Source organism: Adiantum capillus-veneris, chromosome 18, assembly GCF_014529385.1.
Source record: "Adiantum capillus-veneris isolate H3 chromosome 18, ASM1452938v2, whole genome shotgun sequence".
NCBI lineage: Eukaryota > Viridiplantae > Streptophyta > Polypodiopsida > Polypodiales > Pteridaceae > Adiantum > Adiantum capillus-veneris.
In genome coordinates this window covers 113180775-113204242 of record NC_140948.1, presented here as the reverse complement: position 1 = coordinate 113204242, position 23468 = coordinate 113180775, and the positions used below count along the sequence as shown (strand labels likewise).

The following is a 23468-nucleotide window of genomic DNA, read 5'->3' as shown; positions in this document are numbered from 1 at the left end:
TAAGCCACTGATCACAAAGAAGAAAACAATGCTGGAAAAATAGCGTATCATGTTGCCTATCATCGAAGATGTAGAAATGCATATGCTTGATAATATTGTCATCTTCGTTGTCACGCATGTACGTTATGTGAACAAGGATGGTGCATTGATCTGTATGCCAATGCATGGATTGTACTTCATTTTGCTCTTTGAACGAGTAATTTTCAGCAAAGTCTACTACAGATATAATGGTATCTGAAGGAAACACCTTCAAACATTCTCTGTATTGATGTGACTGCCATCTGTAAGTGAAATTTTGCTCGATGAAGATTCTGATGTCGTCTTTTATCCTCCCTGACAGCTCACTTAAAGCCACCTATTTGAGTGACAACATCTTTCTCTTACTTAGACCATGCTTAGTTTGAACTTTAATGTCCTCGAAGACTTGCAGTGGAACTATCTTTGTCATCTCTGCAAGTTCTCGTGGACAAAGGCTGAGCTTTTCCACACCACAGTTTTTGCATTGGCCCATCAAGCAGGTGTGTTTATGGAACATATCCCCCTCAGCCTTTGTACATACGCATGATCCCACAACTTCGTGATCCCTGAAAACGAGTGCTCAACGGCAAGACATTTTGCATTCACCCCATCTGATTTGCAAACATTGCATTTACATGTACATAACCTCCCACGAAAACCAAAAGCAGATGAGCGCATAACATTAAATGCATCTTTGAGATACATCAGTTTGATATGATAAACACAACAGCAAGTATTTCGATCTTTCAACTTTCGCACAAACCAAGGTTTCAACTTCTCAAAGGACCTTTGCCCAATTGTCACATGTGGGTGGCTATCTTTAAACTTCAAGAAATACTATGTCTGCTTGAAAAAAAAATGCATTAGAATTACATTTTGCTATATATCACACATAATAGCATAGCTACATATGCATTGGTATAAATACACATAGCTATGCTACATAGCAGATAATAGCATAGATAGATAACTCAGCTTTCATTACATGCTCAATTTTGTTATATAACACATAATAGCATAGATAGGGATTTTTAGTTGTTATTACACACACATCACACACGTCTGCTATATAGCACACATAGTGCTCTCATATTATAACACAGTTCTTCTACATAACACACAAAAGAGCATAGACAGGGATATTGTGCTATTATTACACATATCACACTCTGCATAGCACACATAATAGCATAGACATGGATACCGTGCTACTATTACACTAACATCTGCTATGTAGCACACATAGTGCTCTCATAATATTATAAAATCTGATAGCACACATAATACCATAGATAGGTATATTGTGCTATTGCTATATAGCAGACATGATGTTGTCATACTCTGATAGAGTCTTGCTACATGGCACACATAATAGCATAGACAGGACCATCGGGCTATTATTACACATAGCTATGCTATATAGCACTCATACTGTAAGAAATACTATGACATAATAGCATAGATAGGGACATTGGCCTCTTATTACACACACTAACGCTATATGGCACACATAGTGCTCTCAATATGTAATATAGCTCTTTCACATACCACACATCATATCATAGACAAGAACATTGTGCTATTCTTACACACACTTTTACTGTATAGCACACATGTTGCTATCTTACTACAATAGAGTCCTTTTACATGGCACACTTATAGCATAGACAGGGACATTGGGCTACACTTGTGCAATATAGCACACATAATAGCATAGGTAGAGACAATGGACTATCTTGACACATTACTTGGCTACATATCACATATAGTCTGATGTACACAACTCCATAACACGCAATGGGTAGCTATTCATAAGAGTGAGATGTTTCACTTGAGAGTTATTCATTGTAAGAATGAGACATGTTTACCTGAGATTCATCAAGTAAGTGTATGGGATGCTCTTGATAATGTTTTCTGCCCAATCGTTTCCGACAAATATCTTTCTTGTTTGGAGACACCCTACTGTGCTCTATCCAAAATGTAATAATTGTCTGCTTCAATTCCTTCGATAAGGACCCAGCATTTCCAGACTTCCTTTTGCATAAGTCGAACCTCAGCGTACTTGACATAGGATCACTGTCAAGTCTACCCAAAGCTGAATATAAATTCCTTGGATGAACATTTAATAGCTTTGCCACTTTATGTAGAGTAACACCTCTACCTTGGCTCCCATTATCATGCAGTAATCCATTCACCAGCATGCTGAATGTGCTTCATTTTAAAAACATCTCGTCAGCTGATTTTGGAATCTTTAATTCCTGTAAGGAGACCTTGAGTGCAGAAATAAGGCCATTTGCAGGAAGATACAAATCTTCACAGAATGGCAAGATTCTATCATCATTGAAAACACCTTGAAGAATTGCATTCTTATCTTCTTTCCCGTAACTATGCAACTATCTCACAATGTGCTGAACAATATTCTGAATAGTATGTTGCTTCTTGTCTTCCTTTGTGTGTACGTCGACGTCCTCCATATGACAATCTTCCCTATGACAATCTTCCGCTTGGGTTTAATGAAACTCTAGCACCATTCACCTTGTGTATGTAGCTTTTGATGAAGTACCTTGATTGACATGTGGGGATTGAAGAGGCCAACACCAATGAAATTAGTGTGTGCTTATCGAGAGTGTGCTTTGAGATTCTAGTTTATGGCAATTCGGACTTTAGTGGGCTTAATGTATGTAGGTGATACTTGATTAATAATGTGATTAGAGTTAGTGATTCATGGCTAATCTCTATTGAATTGGAAGAGCATTCTCTTGAGTCCTCTCATTCGATACATCCAATGATGCTCATGCTTCCATGCCCGGGTTGCCGATCCTAGGATTGATAATTTTGTTGGTCTTGGGTTGATTAGGTTATGCTACGATTTCCCCCAACAAACACAGTAGCACAGGTGGTGTAGAGGATCAATAATGGCCATCACACTCCTCCATGTTGTCCACTTGTTTGATGTCAAATATTGGTTGTCATTGTTTCAGATCTAATCTTTTGCTTTTGCCTCCTTGGATGTCAATAGACCAATTTGGAAGACCATCTCACGTCTGAACCACTTTCATGTCCAGCTTAGTTTAATGGGGTTTAGAAAAACACAAAGTTAATATTGCTTCAAACGGTTTGGATTTTTATTTCAACAGTATAGTGTAGATTCAAAACAACAAAATGAAGCGTCCCCCAGCTCAGTGTTCGCAGCCTACTGATTGAGCCATTCTACTATAATAATTGTGCCGGAAGTTATGAGCTGAGAACTCATTACAACAATAAACCCTACACTGTTTATAATGTAGAACATAAAGTTATCTCTACTTCTCTTTCCCCTAATCAAATTTAACCGAATGCAATTATGGTTTGCAAGACACTTGTAAAAAAGCAGCCATCACCCTTTATGTAGTGGACCCTTGACATAGAACATAAAGTAAGATTTGCTTCTCTTTAAGCTTAATCAATATCCTGTATCTTTTGTACTTGTGTTGACTCTTGTTTGTGTCTGGAAGAGAGGACATATATTCACAAGAGTGGATGTTTCGACTGCACTAGCACGACTCTAACTTGACAATATTGCAATGTCCGTTATATGCATCCAATCCCTATGCCGATACGTTTGCTTGGTGCAACACATAAATGCTATGGGGCAGGGCACAGCTTCCGTTTCATATTATTTCTAGAGAGACCATAGTGTCAACTCTCTACCATACTTTTGTATGGCACTTTTGCATTATGTGCACTGTATATTTAGCATTTTCGTTTTGTGCCTAACTACAAAACAAAATGTTTAACTATTCACATTGCGTTTATGTAGCTTAATTCAAACACTGTCCTTCGACTTGCACAATTGGACACCCGTACACGATTACCAAGTCGATAAAGCAGTTCAACTTTTTTAGTTTGTTCATGCTTTCTGTATTTTTTGAGTTTGTCAATGTTTTCTTAAGTTTAGTTTAGCCACATGTTTTTTTCACTAGTGCATGCTCAACCTCGATCATTGAATCTATATATCATAGACACGAACTTCTTTTCTCATAGTTCACCAATTCAACTTATGTATTACAATACTCAATACATTTTGTACATATTTACTTTATTCTTAGGTGATTGATGTGAATCTACGTATGTCCTTGTTTGGCAATGCATCTTATATATTGCAGTCCAACGTTCTCCTCTGAATAACCGTTTTCTTAATATTTACTTTATTCCTAAGTGGTTGATGTGAAGCTATGTATGTCCTTGTTTGGCAATGCATCTTAAATATTGGAGTCCAACGTTCTCATCTGAATAACCGTTCTATAGCACGAGGACAACCCTTTATCCCAGCATTTTCCTTCTCAAATATGTTTTACATTAGATTCTGTGATCGACACCCAAGACTCCTTGCTCCCTTTGACTGTGAGACAACATGTAACTCTCTCTCTCTCTCTCTCTCTCTCTCTCTCTCTCTCTCACACACACACACACACACACACACATGTTCTATGATAAGTAAGAGAAATATTGATTAAGAGTAAGAAATACACATGCAATCGATCTTTTTTAAAAGTTCATCAATGCCATTGGAAGATTCTAAATTCCCTCTATAAACACACACACACCCCGCGGGTGCTTCCCTAGTTGATCAATCTACCATTTTGCACCAAACAATGAGCCGGGGCGGCAATGTTATCCTGCCTGTAGGAAATGTAGAGGTTTGCATGTGTGAGAGTGCCATGCACCACGGCTGCCTGTGGGATCTCCCAGAGATTTTTTCCGATGCAAATTACATTTTTTGAAATCAGAGTACCTTAGCTCTGGTTGCAAGCAATGTAGATTAAAAGTGATGCTTAGGAATTAAAAAACACAAATAGTGCAAGTTAGTGAGAGGTTACACAAGTAAGGCAAGCCTGATGTGCAAACAACGGGCAAGTCTTGCCTACCTTGACATATATGTAGATTGCATACAAACATCGTCAAAAAGCCCATACTACACAAGAAGTTTTGGACAAATTCTCACAATAATTCACACATTGTGACTTACCTCAACATCATGAGCTTATGTAAGGGAGGCACCAACTCATGATGTTATGCATTATATGAAAAACACTAGAAAAGACTCCATTTTCCTACATGAGAAAATTTCTAAATCTTCTTCTGCTATAACTCACCCCCATCCAAGTCATCTCACAAGCAAATCTAAGAGGCAGAGTTCAAGCTAACCACATAAACTCCTATCGGTTGAAAAAAATGGCTTAAACAGGTCAATATCCTAAAGAGCATGCCAGATCAAGCTTACCATCTCTCATTGGCCCCAGCTAAACCGAGTATCGAAAACAATTGTCGAGGCCTCACAGCCAATCCAACAGGTTTCACCAAACATAGAGGAAGACCAATTCACGGGAAAGAAGAGCTACTTCTGTCTTCTAAGAAGAGATAGCAACAACATTATAAATGTCAAGGAGAAAGGATGTGAACTGGCACCTCTACACATCGACTCTAATCAGCCGAAGCAAAGAGCCAAGTCAAACTTAACCACCCATATCATCTCTTATCCAAAAGAAAGTTATACAGGGACCAAAACCAAGTTCTTCTGGCCATGCCAACCAGTAGAGAGTTTAAGATACCGTAGTAATAATCTTCCAAGATAGAAGAGAGAGAATAATTCATTTGTTTGTTGAAACAGGCATAATCTCATATTTCATGGCCATTATTATAGCGCCCAATAACAATACTTAAAAACCAATCTTAAGACAGAGTGAGTAGGAAGTCCTACTCAGCATCTCCGCCAATGCAGCTGTATCTTCTATTCTCAAGATATGCATGTTCCATATAGCCACAGTGGGAGACACCGTACCAAAACCTACTCCAGCATCAAGCCCCCATACCATTGTATTCAGCAGCGCGACTGCAATGGATTTCCTAGTACAGGCAGACTACAGATAGAGCGAAGTCCGAAATATACCACTCAGGTGCTCATTCTCTCCATAGTTTTCAAATCAAATCGGCGCACGGGAGATATCACTCCACCATTTAAATCGACCCACCATCATCATTTTGTTTCAGCAGCAATAGGGGTAGCGAATGCAGTTGACACCTGCGTTTTCAGAAGCAAACACAACTATAGACCATAGCCTATCTACACACATTCTTGGTGGCCCATCTGATCCACAATATGTGCTATCTCCTCAAACAATCAGGAGTCGCATGTCGATAGCCAAAGGGTTCAATCCAGGCCAATCACAACAAGATTTTAAAAGCAAATCTGAACCAGAATTTGCTACCATGTCTAGTGGAGAAATGAGATGTAAGGTGCAGCGGAAGTGAATGTTGAACTTTGCTCAAGACGAGTGCTCCGAACTATGCTCAAGGATTCCTTTTACTTACGGAAGGCAGAGCCTTCCGTTCCTTTGGTGAGAGAGTGCAATGGACACAAACAAAGTGAATGGACACTGTGAATGAAGGTGCTGAAAGAGAGAGAGAGAAGAATACGACACCACGGAGTTGTCAAACCCTCCTCAGAAGGCCCCTCTCTCGATGGCGAGAGAGGTCTATGCTATTGATTGCACAATCTAATACAGAACACTGATGCAAACTTAGAAACCTATTATGCAATGAGCGGATATGAGGATGACGACGACGACCTGAATCTCTATCTTCTGTTGTACATGGTGCTGAAAGAAAACGTTGATCTTGTTGTTGTTTCTTGCTGAATTTCTGCTGCTTCAAAAATGCCACCTACTACCCTCTTAAACGCTGAGTTGTTGGCCTTCTCAGGCTCCAAAAATGTTGAAGTTTGTGGCTATGAAAACGTTGAACTTAGGCTGAAAACGTTGCTGCAAAAACGTTGGCCTGATGGCTAAAAACGCTGCTGCAAAAATGCTGGCCTGAGGCTGCTGAAATTGCCAAGTGTAGAGCTAAATCTACAAGCGATACTGAGTGGGGCTGCTGGCGATGGAGTTCTGCTGATTTGGAAAACGATGAAGTGCTGAAGAAACGCCAGGCTTCCAATGTTGAAAATGCTAGTGTTCTTGGGAGTCCTTGCTTGAGAGAGAGAGAGAGAAGGAGGAACCTGCTGCAACCTGTGCCTGTGTTCTCCTTGCTCTTCTGCCAGATAATGCTAGCCCTGGTTTTCTTATATATTTCATTAGCAAAATTGCCCTACCTAGTTTCCAACAAAAGTCACTTAATAAATAAGTGAAAAATGTCAAAAACAAAAAAAATAGGTTTAATGCACCAGAAAATGCTCCTGATGGATTTTGATGGTAATGCTGATAATCATGCTCTGTGCAACCAGAGGATATGCATCTAATCTAAGTATCTGGACATGCACAGTCTGCGAACAGACTCACAAAAGTGTCAAATCACTTCCTATTCTAAACTGACTTGACTGAACTGAACCCTGATCATGTTGTAGCTTGTCCACGGACACACAGGGTTGGATGTGTCACGTGGCATCCCCTTCTTTTCAAAGTGAGGTACTGGTACCGACCTATATGGCGTCGAGGGAGATCGCCAATTGCGTCCAAAATCCTGGAAAGGACTCTTCGCCAATCCACTCTGATGCATGGGTCATACGATACTTGAACTTCATAAAGTTTTGCAACGCTTGCTTCTTTGGGCCGCACCGAAAGCGACAAAGTCTTCTGAGTCTCCTTCAATGCTTCAACTTTGTATATGGACGTAGGTCCATCTTCTTCAAAAATCTCCGAGGCTGAAAATTCCTGAAACCACTTCCAACACAAAAACATAAACATACCCATTCCATGTAAAGTGAGTGGAAAATTTCTAGTCTTCTTCAAAGACTGTGCATGCAATGTAAATGAACATATAGACGGAGTGTCAAACCGTTCATCAAACACATGCAAACAATGGGGTCGAATCTTGACTTTCCAATCTAAATCAATCAACTGTGGAAAAACACAATGGAAATGCTTATGCTTGATGCTCAATCTTTCTTGTGCTCTTTCTACAACTGTGTCGTGCCAAGGAAGAGACATAAAATGTGACTTCCTTGAATGCAAACATTTCATCTTTTCATAAGAAAGCCGTATACATCCGTGCTTATCCATGAGTAAAACGTGTTCAACGTACAATATGTCATGCCTAGGAAAAGGGATCACATAAAGACGCTGACTAAAATATAGAAAACGATCACGATGAAACATTCGCACAATGCGTGCTGACTAATCATACGAACACATAGTACATCCTATGAGGGTTCTTTGGACCTACGCTCGTGAGCCAAGATCGGGTCTTCCTGATTGATCGAATCTTCCTGTGGGGGTTCTTTGGACCTAGGCTCGAGAGCCAAGATCGGTTCTTCATGATTGATTGAATCTGCAATGAGGTTAGCTTCACTAGAGAAAGTATCAACTAACACATCATCCTTGTGAACAATCACATCATCTTCATGTAAATAATTATGCTTGTGAGAAATCACATCTTGATAATCATGCAAATCATCATGCTTGTTCTTATCATGCAAAGCCTGTGTGCCTTGCTTTGGAGAAGAAGAGACTGAGAGAGTCTCCTTTTCCCGAAGCTCTTGCACTTGTGTTGCCTGCACTTGAGAAAAGAGTCGCAACATCTCTTTCATGTGTCGGTCGTTCATTGCTTGTCTTGCTTTGTTCTCGCGATCAAATGTTGCTTGTCTTTCTTTGTTCTCGCGATCAAATTCTGCTTCTCTTTCTTTGTTCTCGCAATCCCACTTTGCTTCTCGTGCTTTGGCTTCCAATCGTGCTTGCTCGTGCTCACGCTCTATGGCTACCATTCTTTCTTCGTGTTCACGCCCCGATTCACGCTCTATTTCTGCTTTTCTTTCTGCGGCCTCCAAGTGTGCTTGCTTGCGCTCACGCTCAAAGTCGGCCACTCTTTCTGCTTTTCTTGCTTCGCGTTCTAACTTCCTTTCTATAAACAACTGCTTCAACTCCTCCATAGGAGTTAGTGCAATCCTTGGCGTAGATGGGGAAGGGGGAAGGTCAGAAAAACCTCCTGGTGGGGAAAATTCTTCTTCGCCTCTCTCATACTCGTCACCTCCGAGCGAAGTATCCATTCCGCTTCGAGTGATGATCATCCACTTAAGTCGTGGTTCTTGTGGGTTCTTATGGTCTTGAGTTCGTAAGTTCACAAGGAACTTGGGTTCTTGGGGGTCTTGGTTCTTGGGGTTCTTGAGTGTCTTGAGGGTCTTTAGATTCTTGAGATTCTTGACTTCTTGCAGTTCTTCTTTCACTTGCAATCTGTGTTAGAGAAGAATCTTCTCTTCACCCGAGTTTTGCTCTTTCCCATGGGTGCACCCCTTGGCGGCCTTGCTCTCACACCAAGGTTTCTTTTTTCCACCTCACGTCGATTGGCCGGCCGCTAAGTGCACAGTCCTCTCTCAATGAGTGAAAAGAGGCGCAAGGGGAGGTTGGACAAGCCCTTCTTTCTTGAGTTTTCTGTCACTCTTCAAAAACATGATTAGGAATCGACACGCTCAAGAGGACTTGGGTTATATACGACCGCAACAAGCAAAAAAAATTATGTGGTTCTTTCCTTGAGTGATATAGAACAGTGCCAAAGCTCTGATACCAATGTAAGGTGCAGCGGAAGTGAATGTTGAACTTTGCTCAAGATGAGTGCTCCGAACTGTGCTCAAGGACTCATTTTACCTACGGAAGGGAGAGCCTTCCGTTCCTTTAGTGAGAGAGTGCAATGGACACAAACAAAGTGAATGGACACTGTGAATGAAGGTGCTGAGACTGAGAAATAGAGAGAGAAGAATACAACACCAAGGAGTTGTCAAACCCCCCTCCGAAGGCCCCTCTCTCGATGGCGAGAGAGGTCTATGCTATTGACTGCACAATCTGGTACAGAATATTGATGCAAACTTGGAAAGCTATTATGCAATGAGCGGATACGACGATGACGATGACAACGACGACCTGAATCTCTATCTTCTGTTGTACATGGTGCTAAAAGAAAATGCTGATCTTGTTATTGTTTCTTGCTGAATTTCTGTTGCTTCAAAAACGCCACCTGCTGGCCTCTTAAACGCTGAGTTGCTGGCCTGCTTAGGCTTCAAAAACGCTGAAGTTCGTGGCTATGAAAACGTTGAACTTAGGCTGAAAACGTTGCTGCAAAAACGCTGGTATGAGTTTGTTGAAATCGTGGAGTGTAGGGCTGAATCTACAAGCGATACTGAGTGGGGCTGCTGGCGATGAAGTTCTACTGATTTGGAAAATGCTGAAGTGCTGAAGTGCTTCCAATGTTGAAAACGCTAGTGTTCTTGGGAGTCCTTGCTTGAGAGAGAGAGAGAGAGAGAGAGAGAGAGAGAGAGAGAGAAGAAGAAGGAACTTGCTGCAACCTGTGTGTGTTCTCCTTGCTCTTCTGCCAGATAATGCTAGCCCTGGTTTTCTTATATATTTCATTAGCAAAATTGCCCTACCTAGTTCCCAACAAAGTCACTTAATAAATAAGTGAAAAATATCAAAAATAGGGGAAATAGATTTAATGCACTGGAAAATGCTCCTGATGGATTCTGATGGTAATGCTGATGATCATGCTATATGTAGCCAGAGAATATGCATCTAATCTAAGTGTGTGGACATGTACGGTCTGCGAACAGACTCACAAAAGTGTCAAATCACTTCCTATTCTAGACTGGCTTGACTGAACTGAACCCTGGTCATGTTGTAGCTTGTCCATGGACACAGGGTTGGATGTGTCACGTGACATGAGAGTTTATCCTGATCTAGTTTCCAAACAAAAGTCCCAACAAAGCCTATTACTTGGAAGTTTGTGTAGCCAAAAGACATCTTTCAAGAGTACATCATTCATTGCTAGCCATCTTAAAGATGTGATCTAAGTTGCCACAAGAAGAAATGAGATTCATGCTCACATTCATGGAACATACGTTACTGATAGTCGCCACAAGAACACTTCCCACTTTCAAGAACATGAAGTCAGTTTGCATCTTTAACCCGTAGTTACCCGGAACGGGGACGGGAGGGTCCGGAACAGGACGGGAACGGGAAGGAGGGCGGGCTTGAACGGGAACGAGGCCAGAACGGTCGACTAAAGTAAGGCTTGAACTACCTCCATTCAGCTTAGTCCCAAATAAACTCCTAAACAACCCAAAAACTGTCCCCAAATCTGCCAACAAACCTGCCCTCAAACTGCACCAAATATATTCCTCAAACAATCTCAAATCTGTCCCCAAAAGCCTACTTTTTTGCCCACAAATGTCTACTTTTGCCCGTTACTCCCTGCGTTCCGTCGTTCCGTCTCATGTTCCCCTCGTTCCGGAACACCATTCTGGTTATACCCCATTCCGGAACGACGTTCATTTCCCGACTCCGTTTCGGAAACAAGACTCGCCCGGAACGACGTTTCGAAACGTTTGGACTGTGTTCCGCTCGTTCCATGTTACACTGCTTTAACCAGTATCTTACGCTTCTCTATGATCTGGCACTTTTGTGAGTTTATTCATAGACCCAGTCACTTAGTGTAGATGCATATCCTCTGGTTGCACACAACATGATCATAAACATTCCCATCGAAATCCCTCAGAAAAATTTTCCAATACATTTTGCCTATTTTATCTATTTTTGGCATTTTCCACTTATTAGTTTGAGTGACTTTCCAACAAAAGTAGGTAAGGCAATTTTGCTAAGTTTGTATATAAGCAAACTAGAGCTAGCACTCTTTGGCAGAAGAGGCAACAGGAGCCAAGCTCAACAGACAACTTCTCAGCAAGACAAAGCCTTAATGGATTCCCTCCAAGCAACAAATTCCCCCCCATCCTAGCATTTCTTCATCAACCATTAACCGACATTTTTACGCCAGCACATCATCGCCATAACCTCGAGTGCCTAGCGTTTTTGACATCAGATCCTCCCGCAAGCAGAGCACAACACCTAACATTTTGAAAGTTCAGCAACTAGCGTTTTTGGACCAACTTCCCTAGCGTTTTTGGATCCCAGCATATGCAACAATGCAACAATTTTCAACATCAGAAAACCATCAAGATTCAACCATCGAAGAGTAGAATATTCAGCCCGAATAGACCATCAGTTTCAACCTAAAGAACCCTCAATTTTCAACCCTAAACCTAGAGATTTTCAACGACAAAGACCCACAGAAACAACTCCCCAAATCAATGTTTTTGGATTGTAGCAGATTGCAACCCATAGCGTTTTTGGACAACAATAGAAAGATTGCAGATTTTAGCCCTTAGGTCGGTCTCGTCGTCCCCATCGTCATCGTCGACATAGCCAAGACTTGCATCAGTCTCATGCATACAGTTTGTACCAGCTTGTGCAATCATGAGTAGACCACTCTCGTCGACGAGAGTAGGGCCTTCGGAGGAGGGTTTTACGTCTCTGGTGTCGTATCTCTCCTCTCTCTCTCTATCTCTCAGTCTCATACACTTGCACGCACAGTGTCCATTTACTTCGTTTGTGTCCATTGCACTCTCTCATTAAGAACGGAAGGCTCTACCTTACAGAAGAACAAAAAGAACCTTGAACACAGTTCGGAGCACTCATCTTGAGCAAAGCGCAAACAATCATTCCGCTGCACCTAACACAATGCAAATTTGGCGAATATCCTTGTTGGGACAATTTGAGCTCAAGATCTTGTAGCTTCGCATAGATTTGTCTGCTTGGTGGATGAGTGGTATCCCCAACAACAAATTTATTAACATTTCCACTCTCATCAACCCAACAACTACATCCTGGCTGCTTCCAAGCCGCATTTTTTATTCTCATGCATTCAATGTTTTCAGCCTCCTCCTGCAGACCGGCAGCTGCATAAATATTACTCATCAACACATATGCCGCAGCATCATATTGATCTAGTTGTACTGCACGCTCAAACGCAAACCTTCCTAGCTTCACATTCCCCCATTTTCGACAAGCACCTAGAAGAGCAGACCAAACTGGAGGATATTCAGATGACGGCATCATCGTAATCACTTTCATAGCTTTGTCAAAAAGCCTTGCACGTCCAAAAAGATCAACCATGCAAGTGTAATGTTCGTTGTTTGGTGCAATGCCATATTTTTTCTTCATGTTATCAAAATACATTTCGCCCTCATCAACTAGACCTGAATGACTACATGCATTCAGCACATTAACAAAAGTGATTGCATCTGGGGAGATGCCCTCCTTCTGCATACATTGAAAACAGTCCAGAGCTTCCTTAGCCTGCCCTTGCTGGGCATACCCTCCTATAAGCGAAGTCCAAGAGACTACATTTGGAGAAAAACCCTCACTCCGCATTCGCTGAAAACAGTACAAAGCTTCTTCACCCTGCCCTTGTTGGGCATATCCTGCAATCAAAGCACTCCAAGACACTGCATCTCGGACGGGAAGCTCATCAAAAACCTTTTGTGATTTCAAAAGTATACCACATTTGGCATACATATCGACCAAAGCTCCACAAAGCACTACGTCTTTGTTCAAGAGCCCCTGACTAACAATCTCATCATGAATTTGTTTGCCCATGTCAATGTCTTGCATTATGCCGCATGCCTTCAAAATGCAAGCATAGGTGACCCGATCTGGAGAGAAGCCCTCGCTTCGCATCTGATGCAAACAGCCCAGGGCTTTGTGGGCCAGCCCCTCTTGAGCATATCCTGCAATCAATGAATTCCAAGAGATCGCATCCCGAATATGGAGCTCATCAAATACTTTTTGTGCTTTCAAAAGTACACCACATTTGGCATACATGTCGAGCAAAGCATTGCCAAGGACGACGTCTCTTTTCAGCAACCCTTGACTTGCAATCTCATCATGGATTTGTTTACCCACGTCAGCATCTCTTATAATTCCACATGCCTTCAAAATGCAAGCATAGGTGATCGCATTAGGAGAGAATCCCTCACTCCGCATTCGCTGAAAGCTGTCCAGAGCTTCCTGGCCATGCCCCTGTTGTGCATACCCTGTAATCAATGCACTCCAAGAAACGACATTCCGGACAGGAAGCTCTTCAAGCACTTTATGTGCCTTCGTGAATACACCACATTTGGCATACATGTCAACCAAAGCACCGCCAAGCACGATGCTTTTTTCCAAGAGGCCTTGACTAACAATCTCATCATGAATTTGCATGCCCATGTCAACCTCTTGCATGATGCCACATGCCTTCAAGGTGCAAGCATAGGTGGTGGCATTTGGAGAGAGGCCCTCTCTTCGCATTCCATTAAAACAACCTAGAGCTTCTTTGCCTTGCCCACGTTGGACATACCCTGCAATAAGTGCAGTCCAAGAGATAACATTCCGGGTAGGAAGCTCGTAAAGCACTTTAAGTGCTTTCACAAATTCACCACACTTGTCATACATGTCAACCAAAGCATTGCCAAGCACGACATTTCTTTCCAAGAGCCCTTGACTAACAATCTCATCATGAATTTGCTTGCCCATCTCAACGTTTTGCATGATGCTACATGCTTTCAAGATGCAAGCATAAGTGACGGCATTTGGAGAGAGGCCCTCTCTTTGCATCTTATCAAAACAACCTAAAGCCTCTTTGCCATGCCCATGTTGGACGTATCCTGCAATTAGTGCAGTCTAAGAGACGACATCCCGGACTGAAAGCTCGTCAACAACTTGTTGTGCTCTAACAAGCACACCACACTTGGCATACATACTGACCAACGTGCTTCCTAAGTATGTATCCTTCTCAAATAGCCCACTGCAGCGAATATGAGCATGTATCCTACTGCCCTGGTACAGATCCTTCTCTGCAGTACAGGCTTTTAGAGAGCTCATAAGAGAAAAACTCTTTAATTTCCAGCCTTCATTATTCTCTTTGTCTCCATGTTGGACCTGACTTGCTGATATTGCTTCCTTCGCCACTATTTCAGGGGATTTGGAGATGCTCTGCGGACACAAAACAAGTTTTCTGTGCATGCGCATGCACGTGTGTGCATGTGTGTGTGTGTGTGTGTGTGTGTGTGAGAGAGAGAGAGAGAGAGAGAGAGAGAGAGAGAACCCAAACAAAAATAGTGATGTTCTGACCTTGCTAGTGCGAAATCCTGCAGAGGTCACCCCCGTAGCCCTCTTCTTAACGGAGGGATTGAGCTCACCGAGTCAATTAAGGGTCAGCTTAGCGAAATCCTCTTTGCATCGTCTGTGTTGACTATCAGGTGGGCTTTCACGGATTCAAGTCACTTCCGACCTGCAATCGTGAACTATATATATACGCAAGTCTTGTTTGAGGTGCTGCAACAATTCCATGTGAGTAGCCCGTGTCTCAGAGCTTGGTCCCATGTCCCTCAAATCCTGCTCGCGTGCCGGTCAGTCAGTAATTACTTTAGAGGCGCTCAGGCGGACTCTTTAATAAAGACCACTTAGCCCTCACGACTAAGGCCTGTGTCACACTGGGACGCCCGCCCAAGTGTGATTTGCAGGTGTGGCCAACCGATTGCTGTCACATTGGAACATGTAGAAAACATTGGCCATTTCTCTCAAGCAATGAGAATAGCCCAAGTGGTAGATCGTCTGTCTTTGGCGCTGCACGCCAGGGCTCAAAACCTCTGAAATGCTTTCGCGCGTGTACTTTTGCAGATGGCCGCGCGTTTGGAAAGTTGGCCAAGCATGCGAAGCTGCCCCTATGACATCCTCTCGCGGCCAGCTTTCTCTTTTTGCAACGGCGAATGAGCCGACGCCAAATCAGCATGGCCATCCATTCCCCGTCCCAGTGGGACACCAGCCTAAGGCCCCCGTCACACAAGTCCGGCGGACAAGTGTGAGTTGGCTTCTTGCGGAGGCTACTTTTTCCATAGCTCAAGGCGTTTCCGCTTGTTGTAGTCACACAAGGCGGTATCCAAGCAGCGAGCTCAGCCAATCACCTGCACTTTTCTTCATACAAGTGATGGAAGGGCAGCTTGGGGGGGTCGCCCACCAGCAGGCGGAAGATGCCCATGACCCGACTGCCAACACAGACGCTGCTTCTGTGTCCACCGGATGCGTGTGACACGCAAGGCAAGAAGCGCCGATTGTGATTCGCCCACCTCAGCACTAAGCTTGTCCATCCAGATGTGTCTGACAAAGGCCTAAGAGGGCCTGCACACGATGAGTTTGGGAAACTCACAAAACTTGGCCAAAAGGTACCCTCAAATGTAGAGAAACCTTCACACGGTTCCTTTTCAAATACTCATTTGACTTGTATAACAAGTGGTAGAGGCTTGGTTATGCTAAAATTAAACTTATTACCTCTTAGTCCATATTAGCACGTTGAAACTATCTCAATATACTCCTAACTTTTCATATTTTGCAAAAGTTTCACAAAAGGAATAGGTTAACCTTCTTTGGAGGGATTCCCTCTTAAACTCACCATGGAAATGTAAAGTTTATGCAAACTGTTCCCTTATTCCTTTCCAAAATTCATCGTGGGAAGGCCTTGTAAGTGGCACGGGCATGGGAGGGTGGGAGCTACGGAGGGGGGATTGTGGATCGTAGATCCCAGTGGCGGTGCCAAAAGTACCCTAGATTACTTTCGGCGCCCGTCGCTTTGCATACTTGTTTTAAGTAAATTAGGGCCCCCACATTTCAAAACGGGCACATGGCACAGTGGTTAGGGCATGCGCCTCTCATGGGTGAGGTCACGGGTTCAAACCCCACGTCCGTATAATGGGGTACCCTAGATTACTTTCGAAATGTGGATATCCTAGATTTCTTTGTACCCTAGATTACAAAAGTAATCTAAGGTACCCGTATTCCAGAACTACAACTCACAATGCCGCCGCCGTAGATCCCACCCTCCCATGCCCGTGCCACTTAGTCTCGAGGACCGCCAACCTCCACACTATATCATCCATAGTCTCTAGACGAGGAGTCTAGGAGATATTGAGGAAAACAATCAGGCCGTCCGCTATACATTTGTAAATTCAGAAAACTTTGTGAATTCAAGGCAAAAAATCAATTTGGGTAGGCAAGTAAGTTTTTTGTGAGCTACATCCATAAACCAAGACCTCCCCATACCAAGTCATGCCCTTTAATAACCCATCCACATGCATTCATTGAAATATAGGGGATTGGAGTGTGTCATATTGGAAATAGGGCGGATGTTTAAATTTGTAAATTCGGGTGGTCCTCACACCGTCAAATTTGACGGCTTAGGATCAATCCCCCCACCCCCCGGATTGTTACCTCCACCATTGATCTCATTTGAACTTGCTCGTGTGATATGATGTTAAGGTACTCCTAGGGCAAAGGAACCACTTTAGAGGCGCCAAACCTAGGCAACAACTCAAGAACCATGTGTTGCACTATTTCATGCATGGAGGGGTGTAAATGAAAGCGCTATAGAGCAGCTACAACAAAATCGATAGCATGAACGGCACTCTATATGTGATGAACGAGGTCAATTTTGGATTCATGTGTATAAACATTCAGTAACAAAGGGAGGATGATCAGAGGGTATTTAAGTTCGTTAGCACCAACAAAAATCAAACCAAGGATTTGATGATCACAAATTCTCCTTAGCATGCTATCCACTAAATCACACGACTATTGGTGTCTCTAAATTGGCTCAAAAAAGTAATAATAAGTGGGGATCAACGGGTCCTCAAATAGGGACTTGTCTTTTTACTAGCTCCTTTACGCTAGGTGGCGTAAGGACAGGCGTCCTGTCCACTATACATACCACCTTTACCTGAGGCTGGCGATCTTGTCAGAGTTAATGTGTGTTAATGCCAAGATTTGCATAAAAACATGTGAAGGGTTTGTCGCTTTCTACTTCAAAAACAACATGCGCCAAAGTTTTGGAGCTACCTTCATTTGATCATTTCTCTATGGAGCATTTGACCAGCATTTTGACCGCATTAATTGAGCAGTGGGTAAATGGAAGATGAAATTGGACAGTAGGAGCAAGGTGGCCATGCAACCTAGCCCTTGGCCTTGTCTTCTTCCCATACTTGTCTAGAGAAAATGAGCACCTGACCTTGAACGTTTTCAAGGTTATGAGACCCTCGTATTGGGGTAAAGGCAGCGTGCCTTTGCTCGCATTTTCTCTAGCGGGACATCCGATGTCCGACCGCCGCCCAATGACCACCACTACCTTATTCATGTACACATATACACTGAATAAGGAGATCCTCACTTTGAGGTGTGCTCCACCCACACAACACCGTGCATGCTCTCCTCTTCCCTCTCGCACACCGCACCAAGCACACACGCATATGTGCACCACGTGCACTCTTCAACCTGATATTAGAGTTGCAATCTTTCAACTTGCTTCCCGGTGCACATGCAAAGGCTTCCCGAAGCACGTGTGAAGGCTTCCCAGCAAGCTCACTGGCTATGGTAGAGCTTGGAGCTCGAGCTTGAGTAGACCCGACACATAGGAAACGGATCGGAGCTTTAGACAATCCCCTAGTGTGTGTAGCCCCTCTTGAGAAGCTTGGGAGCTTTGTTGAGTGTGAAGAGAAATCGGATCTTGCATGTAGAGAGTTGAGTCGAAGGCTGAGCAAAGCAAGGCAATTGTGTATGCTCACACATACATACACACACACAATGCAATGAAGTAATCCGGCAGCAGGTGCAAGAAATCGAAGGCAGGTGCCTAGCATAGCTCAAAGGCAAAGCTTGGAAGGTAGCGTTGGAAACAAGCAAAGGCATTGTCGGCACAAGTCTCTCTCTCTCTCTCTCTCTCTCTCTCTCTCTCTCTCTCTCTCTCTCTCTCTCTCTCTCTCTGGATAGTTTCCCACAACGTTAAAATTCTCTTCTTCTTCTTCTTCTCCTCTGTCTCTCTCACTGCAGAGAACGAAGAAATAAAGCATTTTTTTCTCTCTTAGAGTGTGCACACACACACTCATCAACGAAAGAGAGAGCGAGATAGAGAGACAAGATTCGACATGAGCAACAAAGAGAGGGAGAAAGTGCTTGTACATACACACACACAAGCATCAGGAGAGAGAGAAGTCAGAGGGCTGATTTGGCGGCTCACAGAGAAAGTTGCTTTGGCAAGCATTGGAGCACAGTGCCTCCTCAATATTTCAGCTTCAACGGTTCTCCATTTCCTCCTTTGGCGACACACATTGGATGCATAGCGGCTTCGATGGACCATTCTGGAGCATATTTCTACGAGCAAGTTTGGCTCTTGGATAGTGTCTACGACCATAGGTGTATGCTTTGCTGTATGTGTCGAAGCTAGGAACCTGCATGTGCACTGTGTGCGAGCCTCATAAGGCCGCAAACACACAACTAGAAGATCCTAAAAAGCTCAAAGGGGTGGGGGTGTTTCACTCACCGCTCAATGCTTCCGTCGTGAAGGATCATGTGTTGCGAAGAAGGAGGAGCCGCTATCGATATCGCTCTCAACCGCCTCGCCACCGTCGATGCCGCCTCAATGCTCGATCACTCTCTCTCTCTCTCTCTCTCTCTCTCTCTCTCTCTCTCTCTCTCTCTCTCTCTCTCTCTCTCTCTCTCTCTCTCTCTCAAGCATACACACACATACACACACACACACACACACACACACCTGTGAGCACACGAAGGAGAAGGAAACAAAGATGGAGCAAGAGTACTTCTTAGCTTACACCTCCAAGAATGAGGATTTTTAAGTCAAATGGACCTTTTATAAGGGTTTGACCCATTCACACATGGACGCCCACCACAGTGGCCGGTCGTTGCAAAACTATTGCAAAAATAAGATAAGTCGTGCGCCTCTCATCGGCAATCACCTACACACCTATTGGACCAACAAGCCCGGTCCATGACTCAATCAAATAAATAATATGCATCCGTCAAAGGTGATAGGATGTCCGTGAGGGTTAACATGCCCCCCTTCCTGATGTAGATTCTATCCTCAGAAGCTATTGAGATGAAGCCCGTTCGTCGAGGTGAAAGAGCATCCAAGTTGAATGTCCTTAGCCTTCTTCAATCACTGCAAAATCAACAAAAATTGGCACAGTAACTGCATTCTCATATACAATCAAAAAGTATATGCAGTTGTAGGCACACAAATTGATTGTTAACAGAGTATTAAACAATTTGTCAACAGTAAACATTAAATTGTAATATAATCAAAGGCATAAACAATTGTAAAGGTCAAAAAACAAAACAAATTTGGTGTCGCTAATTTAACAGCGAAAGGCACTAGAGGTCAACTATTAATACCAAGGGCAAGCTTCTCAATTTTATCTAGTCAATTAAGCTGTTTAATCGCAAGAGCCAAGTATTTCATGTCCGAGGGCTGACTAGAGGCTATACCTAGAAGACCTTGTAGTTAAGCTATGATAAAAGGAATTGCTCATGAAATCATCGCCCGACTTATTTCCTTTTCTTTGACCCTCCAAACTCTTTCACATTGATTCAATTTTGTTGTGTATGCTTATTTTGTTTGCCTTGGGTTTTTTTCTTTTCAAGGAAAATCGCCCACACTTGGAACCTCTAGGGCTCTAGTGCCATAGGCAATACATGTGAGTGAAGTACCAAGTCAAATTGGGATTTCTCTTCCAGCTTAAGATTTTACATTGTGGCACTTTTGATTTTTTTGTTTGTTCATTTTCAGCATTTTAATTTTGTGACTTGGGAGGTCATAAAACATTGTACCCTCCCCAGGCTCATCACACTAGTAAACTCTCTTTATAATACTTAAGCTAAAGGTCAATAGGGAGTAATCCCACTAGAAAGCCCTAGTACATTGCACACAATGCTGCCTAAATCGGATTAAGAGCTTAAAGTAACCACTGATTATTAGGAAGGCATTCCCCATGGTACTAAGAGAAGATCTCTAACTCCTAACTTGATCAAACTAGCTTCGTCAGATTGCTTGATTCTTTAACCTAGACAAGGGATTATGACAGAAAATTATATAAGATCTAATGTTTAATCTACGTAAATGTGCGAAATATTGTGCTACTAATCACATTTAAAATATTGTGCTACTAATCACATTTAAAGCGGACAAACATGGATGCAAAAACAAAGGCATATTTAAAGCAAACAAACATGGATGCAAAAACAAAGACAAGGGGCAATGCTAATGGTCAAGAAACACCTGTTTGTGTTGATGATCGCGCTTGATTTGAAGAGTGAACAAGAAAAAGATTCCATGAAGTTCCAAATCCTAACAACAACAACATGTTCTTGTATACACTAGAAAATACAAGGAATACCTCTAGGAGGCACATCAATGGGAAGAGGCACTAACCTTTATTGAACACAATCAAACAACATAAGGAACCCTAACCTAATTATTTGCACTCCCCCTAGAGAGTCAAGGAGATAGGATATTGTAGAGATGGGGAGATAACCCTAAAGCTAAACCCCTATCCTCATCATCGTCGAGAAAAACAAAAGTCATCATGCGTGAGACCATACGTACCATCCATGTAATAATGTAAATCTTCTTCATCATTAGAGGCACCAATGTTTACTAAGAAGGTCACTAAACTTCTATAGTCATCTTGGTCAAAAGGGTAGGCTTGTGCAATGGGAGAGACGCTCTCTACTAAGTATGGATCAGTCGTGGTCAAGAGACGTATCAGCCATTCTAACTGAGAGGGATGAAGAAACTGAGGTAAATAAATTTAAACATGGTAGAATTTCTAGTATTCCTTACTACAAGTGTTAATATCAATTAAAATGCTTTGCAGACGGCTTATCATGTTGATAAGTTTGCAATGCGTACTGGAGGTTCGCGCAACGTCTCCATGGGTAAAGATAGTTCTCTTTGGCACTACCTGAGCCATCTGGGGCCATCGATTCTTAGAGTTGCTCACACAGAGTTCTCCAAGAATGGTTCTGCAGAGCTGCTAAAGTGTAAAGCATTAAGTGGCATACTCGCTGAAGATTCTCTCACCTTAAACGCTCACAAATGTATATCGGCGGACCGAGAGGCAGCATTGTATGCCTTTACAGGCAAACACCCAGGCTCGGTGCTCTCCCACTGCGCCTTGAGCCTAGGTCAAGGGTTGACAAACCCAGAGGAAATTGTAAAATCCCTTGGTGTCAAGTCAGCCATTCGCCCATTACCCAAAGATGTAATTGGTAGAAAAACCAATGGACCATGATGTAATATTCGAATCAATAAAGAATAAATGTTTTTGTCAATGATTTTTGTCACCATTTAGTACTTTGTTTTTTATTCATATTGTTCAATAATTTCCATTTTCGCCCGCAGAGACACACACGTGCACAGAACCTCGAACATGCAGGCACCGGGCAGCCAAGGGGCGCGTCTCGGAGATAATTTTGTGAAACGGGGCGACGGGGGGGTGTACAGGGTCAAGAAGGGCATGTGACGCATCGGCGGCGACAGGCGGGGTCGAAGGGTGCAAAAAAAGCCCCTATGCGCCACGATGCGCAGGGAGCAATTCTACCACAGAGAGCAGAATTTCTCCTTGCGCGTCGTGGCGCATAGGGGCTTTTTTTGCACCCTCCGACCTCGCCCGACGCCGCCGATGCGTCACATTCCCTTCTTGACCCCGTACGCCCCCCCCCCCCCCCCCTCGCCCCGTTTTGCAAAAGTATCTCCGAGACGCTCCCCCCGGCCGCCCGGTGCCTGCATGTTCGAGGTTCTGTGCACGTGTGTGCCTTGACGGGCAAAAATGGAGCCATAGTGGTTAACTTAAATTTAACATATCCAACAATTCAAATACATATAAAATACAATGTACAAATTAAAATTGAACAATTGCTCGAAATGGTAGAAATTCGCCAGTTGATATTATAGAGAAAGATTACAAATCACATGAAGAGAGAGTACATGGGATAAACTACATCTTATGAAGGCATCCTTCATTTCTTAAATTTAGTGCTAAGGTTAAATCCGTATTTTTTAAAGTTACACGCTTTGCATGTGCCATACAGGAGATGCCATCTTGAAAAAGTTGCACCAAAATGTCTTCAGCGGCATCCTGTAAGGCCGGTAAAGTTGCACGTTGTATTCTTGTAACGGAATCACTGTATTCATCTATCATCTCTCTCATCACCCGAGAGAAGGCCGCTTTGGGTATGATTGGCTCAGTGCTCTTTTTGTATTTCCTGATCTCACGCAGAGCCACTATGCCTGGCCTCCATCTCCACTTTTTCTGTGTTGTTGGTGGTGGTGGAGGAGCCGCCTGCCTAGCCCATTGAGGAGGATCATCTTTGTATTTTTTCCTCCTCTCCTCGTGGGTTTGCTGCTCTTCTGGTGTCACCTTGTCCCTTTTTCTTTTTGCACATTGCTTGGCTCTATGAGGGATTTTTGAAGGCTTTGAGCTCCCAACCTTTGCTTGTTGGGTGGCTTGAGCTCTATCTTCTGCCGCCTTCTTCTTTGCCTCTGCTCGTGCTTGTAAGTTGGCCAAATGAGCTCTCTCGGCCTCAGCTCTATGCCTTTCCTCTTGCTCTCTCTGTCTTCTCTGCTCTTCTTGTACTGCCAGGGTTTTCTTTTCAGTTGCCTCTTTCTTTTACCTCTCCCTTTGTCTTTTCCTCCTCTTGGCCTCTTTTGCTTTAGATACCGGGTCGCTTGGTATTACCTTGATTACTCTTTCTTTGATTCATGGTGGAAACTTT

The 23468-nt window shown here is 43.1% G+C and overlaps 1 protein-coding gene across 1 annotated transcript; it reads right to left on the bottom strand.

Annotated features, from left to right (window-relative positions):
* Positions 1-12102: 12102 nt before the first annotated feature.
* On the bottom strand, positions 12103-15287 carry LOC147436229 (pentatricopeptide repeat-containing protein At2g13600-like). Its single transcript, XM_086489155.1, has 2 exons — positions 14985-15287; positions 12103-14846 (listed from the first exon to the last, which is right to left on the bottom strand). Exon 2 carries the CDS (start codon positions 14466-14468, stop codon positions 12459-12461), a length of 2010 nt encoding a protein of 669 aa, XP_086345281.1. The 5' UTR covers positions 14469-14846; positions 14985-15287; the 3' UTR covers positions 12103-12458.
* Positions 15288-23468: the final 8181 nt, after the last annotated feature.